Below are 8,984 nucleotides of genomic sequence, written 5' to 3'. Positions count from 1 at the left end.
TTTTGTTTAAAATATTTTTCGAAAAATATTTCAAGATGCCTATTATTTCGTTAAAGATATTTTCTTAAAGTGTTTGTTAAAACATTTAAAATTGAGTATATAAAAGTTAGGCGTGCCATGGAAAATCAGAGGTGGGCGACTCGCGAGTTAAAATCAAATTAAAGAATTCCACAGCCTGCGGATAGTCGGTCACACGATTTTTTCCCATAGGAAATTGCGAAAAGTAGCGAAGGCTGCTTCCTCAAAATCTATAGAAACGAATTTAGAGTAGTACATAGTACTACACGCGCGACTCAGTCGGCAGCTGACAGATTTGGGATTGATTTGGGATGCAATCTGTAACCCAAAATTTTCAGCAGAACAGGAAGCCAAAAGAAATTCATCTCAAACTCCAGTCATGCCGGCCAGAACAATTTCAAGTGCGTTCATTGTCATAATTAATTGCGGCCTGATTCCATTAGTCATAGCCCATGGAGGTAGCGATTCTGGAGGCTCTAGGGATGGCTCATTGAACTTGAGAGCAAAAGGCCTAATTCTAGTTAAGATATGGTGTCTCATAATAGTTTTTGTGGGCACATTTGCAGGGGGCATTTCCCCCTATTTTTACAGATGGAACGAGAGCTTTCTATTGCTGGGAACTCAGTTCGTGGCTGGCGTCTTCTTGGGGACGGCTTGGATGCATTTCCTCAGCGATTCCGCAGCGACTTTTGGGGATTTGACGGACAAGACGTATCCTTTTGCATTCATGCTCTGCACTGCAGGCTACCTTGTTACTATGCTCGGAGACCTCATCGTTGCTTGGATGTATCAGAAGCAAGATGGGTCAAACATCACTGCAATTCCTCTTCAAAGAATAGCCGGTGAGTGATGCCCATTTTGGTATGATTTTAGTTAATATCCGTCCTCTACCAAACGGTTCTGTTGATACATATAAAAAAATACAAATAATCCCTCTGATTTTGAAATCCAATTTCGGTGACTGATCCATAGCAGTAATGTTGTAATTACCAGATATTCGCGCTACTGAAAGTGGAGTACCCACACAAACTGGCGAGGCAGCTCTTAACTTTCTGGTGAGTTGAATATGAAATTTCATATATATATTTTGGATCATGAAAGTGAAAGTTTGGTTAGTCCAAAGGTTTATTGTCAGGTTGAAGGTTATGCTCGCCGACCGTTGTCGTTTTTCTCTGCAATTTTTAGGGGCCGATCGATCTTTGGCATTGCCTTGCTATTGATAATTCAATAGATTATCAGCTTGAAGGTTATCCTCTTGGAGCACTATTCCCTTTTCTTTGGAATTTCTGGATGGATGCCAGCCTTGCGGTTCGTAATATTTGGGCTATCAACCAGAAAGTTATGCTCGAGCACTCTACACTTTGGAATTTCTGGATTGATGCCAGCCTTGCTGCTGGTAATCCGCTGGCTAATCAGTCCAGAGGACTCTCCCTTTTTCTTTGGATTTTCTAGATGGACTCCAGCTTAGTGGCTGGTAACCCCTGGGCTGTCAGTCCTAAGGTTATGCTTGTCCAGTACTCTGCCTTTTACTTTGGAATTTCTAGATGGATTTAGGCCTTGAACCTGGTAATGTCCCGAGTTATCAACATGAAAGAATTGTTTGAGTACTTTCCCTTTTTCTTTGGAATTTCTGAATAGAGGCCAACCTTATACTGGTAATGCCCTGGGTTCTCAGCCCATGGGATTCTTCCTTTTCCTTTTTGGATTTTCTGGACGGATGCCTGGTAATACCTGGGTTATCAACCCTGAGGTTATGTTAATCAAGCATTCTCTTGTTTTTCTTTGGAAAGTTTGGGAGGAAGGTGGGTTTGAGCCAGTTTTGTGGTTAATTAAATTGTATTTGGTGGGTTATTTTAACTTCTTGTGAAATAAGTGATTAATTTTAGGATAATCGAAGTGGGGTTAATGGTTATACTGTTCTTGAGAGTTTAGAGTTTACAGGTTCAAAAGGCAAGAGTATATACACCTCTTTAAACTTTAGCAGCTAAATCCCAAAACCAAGTCGATCCAAATTAGTGTGAGTTTAAAGGTTCAAAATTGCAAAACCTCTTTAAACTTTAGCAACTAAATCCCAAAACCGAGTGGATCTAACTTAGTGTGAGTTACCGAATTAGTGTGTCTTTAAAGGTTCAAAATCCCAATACTTCTTTAAACTTTAGCAGCTAAATCCCAAAACCGAGTGGATCTAAATTAGTGTGAGTTTAAAGGTTCAAAATCCCAAAACCGAGTGGATCCAAATTAGTAGTGTGAGTTTAAAGGTTCAAAACCCGAGGGGAAAACTATATACACTAACTAAAGTTTTAGCAGCGAAATCCCAGTACAGAAGTTGATCACACCAAATTAGTGTCTAGATTAGTGCTCTGGCCGATTTGATTTTATCAATGCACAGTGGATTTGGAGAGGTTTTCTTCGTTACGATGAGAATGTAATTAAATTTGATTTCGATATGATTATGAGATGAACATACTCTCAAAACACTGTTGCAGGCAGATGGAGAACCGAACATGGTGAAGGCGGCATCGTTGGTAAAGAAGACCTCCATGGGAGATAGTTTATTGTTAATACTTGCACTGTGCTTCCATTCTGTCTTCGAAGGGATCGCCATCGGTGTTGCAGGCAAGTCTTCTTTCCTGTATTATATTGTACTGTTCCAGCGCCAAATTTGCCCTGTTTTGAGATTAAGGTTAATGAATACCTCTAAGGCAATTGAACCTAAATTTTTTTGATACAGCGACCGAGGCTGATGCGTGGAGAGCTCTGTGGACGGTGTGTTTACACAAGATATTCGCTGCGGTTGCGATGGGCATAGCCCTCTTGCGCATAATTCCCAACAGGCCCTTCCTCTCCTGTGCAGGGTATGCCTTCGCCTTTGCCATTTCGAGCCCCATTGGAGTTGCAATTGGGATACTTATCGATGCCACTACACAGGGCCACGTAGCGGACTGGATTTATGCAATCTCCATGGGTTTTGCCTGCGGTGTTTTTGTTTATGTTGCTATTAACCATCTTCTTCAGAAAGGATTAATACACAACCCTAAAAAGCCTGTTATCCCCTTTGACAAGCCATTTTACAAATATTTGGCTGTACTCACTGGAGCTGGATTGATTGCAGTGGTAATGATTTGGGACTAGTTCTAGAGTGGCGGTAATGGTTTGGGACTAGCTGCAAATTTTGCCAATATAAAGTTCAAATATCATGGGAGGGGAGAGGAGGGGACGGCTTGAGTTGAGGATGAGAGCTATTATTTTTCCTTAATTTAAGATGTTCAAATTCAACTTCGCACAATTCTTGCCATAGCATCCCTCCCTCCCCTGGTACACTGGTAACTCAGTTTGGTTGCAGGATAAAAATAAAGATTAATGGATACGAAATATCAGCAAATCCATTTGTGTTTCTGAATCACAAACAATGTTATGAATTAATCACATTGCTTTCTTACATTGTGTTCAGGATGCTTTTCTTTGCTTTTAATGCTCAGCAAAGAAAAGGCGCGAGCTTTTAGAAGCGATTGTTAAACTTGTGCTGATCTCAACATTCGTAATTGTTAATGGTTAATTCATTTTAATCTCTCCGACTCTGGTTCATGAATTACATCTACATGTTAACGCTGATAAGAGGTTCCGTGTATCTTTCTCCCATCACATTACTTCTGTTAATTTCACCTACTGTCACTGTCACCTAAATCTGAGTAGAGCCGATGTCGTTGTCGGACCTGATGGAAATTTCTACAAATCTACCAACCATAAAATTCCAGGACTTCGATGGCGAAACCTAATCCTCAAGAGCCAGAAGATGAAGTAGTTACCTTCTTAATTACTTCATCAGGGAGGGCAAGTACTTTACGTATCCGTGGAGGGTTCAAGTGCCTTTTCCATAAGCCGCTCGGACATTAAGCAGCTCATGAATAATTATTGCATTTTGTATTTGGTTAAAAGTAATATATGTGCCGTATATATTGTCACAATGCATTAATGGAATTATAGTTTCACTAATATTGATCGTCAGTAATCAATATATGTCTAGTTATAGTTCCATTAAAGCATTCAGATTAATAACTTTCACCTAAATAAAAATTAATTGTATACTATTTATAGTATACATGTTTGTGAGGAAAGGAAAATATTATTTGTAGGAAAAAAAAAATAGTTCAAAATTAACCATTTTCTTTTTGTTTTTAATTCAGTGACATGATTGTTTTTTGGTGAGTAAGAGATGAACCTTTTATTAATCAAAATAAATTACATAAAGTACAGAAAGCCCCAAATAACAGGGGCAGCAAAGAAGCAAGCAGGACCAAAACCCTTAGGTCAAAGAGGCGCTAACAGCAACCCAATGGAGAGTCCAAAGAGCAAACGGGTACGAAACCCATGCGCAGTAAACAATTACCCAAAACTAGAAACCAACAAAATCCGCGCTATAACCATTTAAGGAAAAGTAAATTGGTTTTGCGGAGAGCCGGGCCCACAGAGGGACCCACCGAGGACCCTCGGGTCTGAAGCCTTGAGTAACTCGCTTGACAAATCCTAGCCGTTAAAAGGAGCGGCCCAATCCAACGCCCTACGGAGATATCGCGCGACCAAGATGCGCAGAGGTTAACCGCGCGATGAGAGCGGTTTCCTCTCTCATCATGACGCCATGTGTAATCCTCTGAGTGGAATCGCGTGCTCCTCCCACTAAACCATAAACCATCTGAAGCCCACGCGATATACCACTCGCGGTTTTGCGTTCGTGGTTTCGCCAAATGGATACCGTCCGTCCAATCCTGCTGAGCCAACTGTACTTCGGCAAACCAATCTGTAACAATGTCCGACTCGAAACCTTCATCCGACTCTAAGAGCCATGAAAGACGAATTAGGCGATGTTATCCTCACCCCTGTCCTTTGGTTCAACACTTTCCATCCATGCATCCCAATCTGTATTTGCCAGCGTGACACAATCCTCTCGAAGCTTCCCAACAGGAAGCAACTCCCATGGGTGCCGAGAGTCCCTGGCCTTATTGGCCACTCCTTCGTTGGCCAATCTGTCTTCCAACATGTTTGCTTTCCTTCTGACATGAACAAATCTTAAAGTTTTGAGGATTTGTAAGTGTGCTTGGATTCGGTGAAAAACCTGCAGCAGCTTCCAGTGCTTAGACACTTTATCTGGTGAGGTACCATTTTGGATCTTCTTGGCTGCTTTGATAACCAATTCTGAATCTGCTTCTATGATGACATTCTGAATATTTGTCTCCACCAGGATCTCCAAACATTGATCTAAAGCCAAAAGTTCAGCCATGTTATTGGTACCCTCCTCCAGATGGCCATGGAAAATGAATTTTGTGTGACCCTAAGGATCCCTAATGGCACCCCCAAAGCCAGCTTCCCCAGGATTGCCCTTAGAGGCTCCATCAATATTAACTTTGAAGAAGCCCTGAGGAGGCAACTGCCAACCCCTGTCCCCAGAGTTTGTTGCTCTCACATCCTTCTTTAATCCTTGAGGGATGATGGACTGAAGACCCAAATTAATAATAATGAGTTCCTCATGAGGCAGAGGAGGATTCGAGGGAGTTGTTCTCAGAATGCTCCTAACTGTTTCCTTGAGCTGTTTTGAAATCTGATTGATGATAAGCAAGGGCTCCCTGGCTCTATTTTTGAAGATCCGCATATTGCGTTCTTTCCAAATATTCCATATGACAAAGCCTGGTGAAAGCATCCAAGCTTTGTTGATGATCTCATTTTCTGAGAAATTCTTCCTCCATTTTGATAAAGTGCTGGATATACTAAGCCTGTCCCTGTCAGTCTGTCTGAAGCTTGAGGCCACCCAATCCCAAATTTCAGCAGAAAAGGAACAAAGATTTAGAAGGTGTTCAATCGTTTCCTCATGAGAGCCACAGAGGAGACATTTAGAGGGGCCAATGAAACCTTTCTTAAGAAGGTTTTCCCAAGTTAGGATTTTTCTTTGATGAACTAGCCAGATGAATAATTTTATTTTCATCCAATGAGGAGTTTTCCACAACTCCTGCCAGACTTTCTCTGCATTTCCAGAGTTAAATCCTATGATTGCCTGTTTGGCCTCTTTGAGGTTATAGTTGCCTTCATTATTTTTTCCCCATCTTAATTGGTCAGGTGAGGAGGAAACCAGAATCCTTCTTTGCTCTAGGTCCATGGCAAGAACCTCTGCCATGGCCTTCAGAGGGCTCTCTTCATTATAACTTAGATCCTTCCATTTCCTCCATTTTTCCTTATCCCTTCCCTGATCCCAGAAATCTTTAACTAATGAAAGACCTTTGTGTCCCTCTTGAGGGTTGCCAGTTTGTTCCTGTTCAAGATGGGTTCCTGTTGCCAGCTGTCCTCCCAGAAGCGGGCCTTGTCCCCTGCTCGAATTTCCCAAAAATAGTGTTGTTGAACAATCCATTTGTTCTCCCACGCAAGGTTCCATATGTGTGAGCCCTTGATTTGACCTGTCATTCTAATGTGATCCTGTTCCTGCCAATGCTTGGCGTACTTTTGTGTCCAAAGCTTGGCCCAAGGGGCATTCGGCTTCTTGATCCAATTCCACCAGAGCTTTGCTCCCGAAGCTTGACTCTGGGTTTCCAGATCATGCAGCCCCAAACCACCATGGCTTTTTGGCTTGCAGAGCTTGTCCCAGGAAACAAGCGCCCATTTATTTTTCTCTTCCCCTCTGCCCCACAGAAAGTTTCTTTGAATGCTTCTTATTTGTTGTTTAATGCCTTGAGGAGTCGGTATAGCTGCAAACATGAAAATGGGAATGGCCTGCAATACCGCTTGAGTAAGCACAAGTCGCCCTGCAAAGTTAAGAGCCCTGCAAGTCCAATTGCTGATTTTGTCCTGAAGTTTGTTTAAAACAGGCTCCCAAATTTGCTTACTCAGAGGTTTGTCTGTAAGAGGAATGCCAAGATATTTGGAAGGTAACTAGTCCCTTTGAAAACCAAGAATCCTGGTGATATGTCTCTGAATAGCAATATTAGTGTTAAAGAAAAAAACTTTTGACTTGTTTTGGCTTACCTCTGTGCCTGCTGCCATAGTGAAATCGTTTAAGATGTCCTTGATTGCCTTTGCTTCCCTAACTGTGGGAATGCCCTGCAGCATAGTATCATCCACAAATTGTTGATGTGTGTTAGCCTCTCCATCCAGGGTGAGCTTGATCCCCTGAATCCTTCCTTCAACATTTGCTGCTTTGATTTCCCTACCCAGCCCTTCCATCATGAGGACAAAGAGGAAGGGGGAGAGCGGATTGCCTTCTCTGAGCCCTCTGGAAGGTGTAAAAGTGTTAGAGGGAGCTCCATTCAAAATGGAGAAACTGGTCGAGGTGACAAGAGCCATAACCCATCTTATCCAGTTATGGTCGAAGCCATAGGCCTTGAGAATGGCTCTGATGTAAGACCAGTTGAGTTTGTCATAGGCTTTCGCAAGGTCCAATTGAATGATCATACCTGCCTGCTTGTTGCTTTTGAGAGAGTGTACCACCTCATGTGCTTGGATGATGTTGTTCAGAATCTGTCTTCCTTCCACATAACCTGTTTGCTCTTCTGAGATGAGAGTAGGAAGCAGAGGCTTGAGTCTGTTGGCTATCACTTTGGAGATGATTTTATACACCACGTTACATAAGGCGATGGGCCTAAACCCATCCGGAGTCATAGCATTTTCCTTTTTGGGGATTAAAGCTATAAAGGTCGCATTCAGTGCTTTCAAAACCTTTTTGTGTTGTCTTGAGTCTTCCACAACCTCGAGGATATCCTGTTTGACTGTATCCCAACAGGCTTTGAAGAAATCAACATTGAAACCATCTGGGCCTGGTGCTTTTCCACTTTGCATTTCCTTGATAACCTCATTGACCTCCTCTTCCGAGACTAGCCTGTTGAGATTGTGGTTGTCCTCGCTGGTGACTAACTTGGGAATGTGCAGGGTGAACTTATCAATGAACCTGGATCTGTCTTCCAATGGCTCCTTTGCAATATTAGAGAAGTGTTGTACTAGGGTTGATTCCATGTCCTTGTGAGTGACAAGTTCAATACCTTGAGAATCCTTTAGCTTGGTGATTCTGTTATGTGCCCTGTGGGCCATAGTGGATTTGTGGAAGAACTTAGTATTCCTTTCTCCCTCTTTTATCCATTGAATTCTGGACTTCTGTCTCCAAAATGTTTCCTCTTGTAAGCAACGCTCCTCCCATTCATCCTGCAAGGAGTCAGTCAGTTTTTGCCTTTCCTCATTGAAGCCCTCTGTGATGTTGATCTGATTGATTTCCTGGAGTTTTTGCTCAGTGTTCATTCTAGCCTTGATGATATCACCAAATTCCTTCTTGTTCCACTCCTTAAGTTTGGATTTAATGTGTTTCAGTCTCTGCTGGAGTATGTACATCTTGGTGCCCTGAATATTCAAATCCTCCTTCCACCAGTTGGCAATGTTGCTGGTGAAATTGGGGTGCGAAAGCCAGGCATTTTCAAATCTGAATGGCCTATTTCTCGGAGTGCCCATAAAAGAGGCTTCTAGCTGGACTGGCCAATGATCCGAACCTCCAAAGGGAAGAATGGATGTAGTGATGGCTGAACCTGCAAGGAGGAGATCCTCAGAGACGATAAACCTATCCAGTTTGGACGCCACTTGGGAAACCCCTCCTCTTTTGTTGTTCCAAGTGAAGGTTCCATTTATAGTCTCGGTATCCACCAGTCCCATGTTCGTGAGGAAATCTTGGAAGGCTTCAGAGTCTCTACCAAGCTGTCTAGTGCCTCCTTTTTTCCGAGAGAGATCTTATCATATTGAAATCTCCTGCTAGTATCCAGGGTATATTGGGATAGCGTGCTCTGAGACCTTCCAAGGAGGTGAGCAACTTGAGTTTATCAGCCTGCTGTTGAGGGCCATATACATTAGTTAACATGTAGGTTTCTTTGTCACCTACGGGACTACACACCATAGAAAGATAGTTCCTGGACGCTTCAGCATCCAGGATTCCCAATTTCTGTGGATCC

General features: G+C 42.5%; 2 protein-coding genes across 2 annotated transcripts; one reads left to right on the top strand and one right to left on the bottom strand.

Moving 5' to 3' along the window:
- The first annotated feature begins 305 nt into the window (after window positions 1-305).
- LOC149155373 (zinc transporter 1-like) lies at window positions 306-3,376 on the top strand. The gene is made up of 4 exons (XM_089440195.1): window positions 306-860; window positions 1,012-1,073; window positions 2,505-2,634; window positions 2,750-3,376. Exons 1-4 carry the CDS (start codon window positions 398-400, stop codon window positions 3,148-3,150), a joined length of 1,056 nt encoding a protein of 351 aa, XP_089296321.1. The 5' UTR covers window positions 306-397; the 3' UTR covers window positions 3,151-3,376.
- A 1,968-nt stretch (window positions 3,377-5,344) lies between these two features.
- Window positions 5,345-8,691, bottom strand: LOC149155372 (uncharacterized). The gene is made up of 5 exons (XM_089444411.1): window positions 8,219-8,691; window positions 7,024-7,390; window positions 6,503-6,846; window positions 6,026-6,371; window positions 5,345-5,797 (listed from the first exon to the last, which is right to left on the bottom strand). The coding sequence occupies exons 1-5, from the start codon at window positions 8,689-8,691 to the stop codon at window positions 5,345-5,347; spliced, it is 1,983 nt and encodes a 660-aa protein (XP_089300537.1).
- Between the last annotated feature and the right edge of the window lie 293 nt (window positions 8,692-8,984).

The sequence above is a fragment of the Pinus tabuliformis genome, chromosome 9, assembly GCF_031772625.1.
Source record: "Pinus tabuliformis cultivar Carrire ecotype Pingquan chromosome 9, CPIR1, whole genome shotgun sequence".
NCBI classification, from domain to species: Eukaryota; Viridiplantae; Streptophyta; class Pinopsida; order Pinales; family Pinaceae; genus Pinus; species Pinus tabuliformis.
This window is presented reverse-complemented; position numbering and strand designations above follow the sequence as displayed.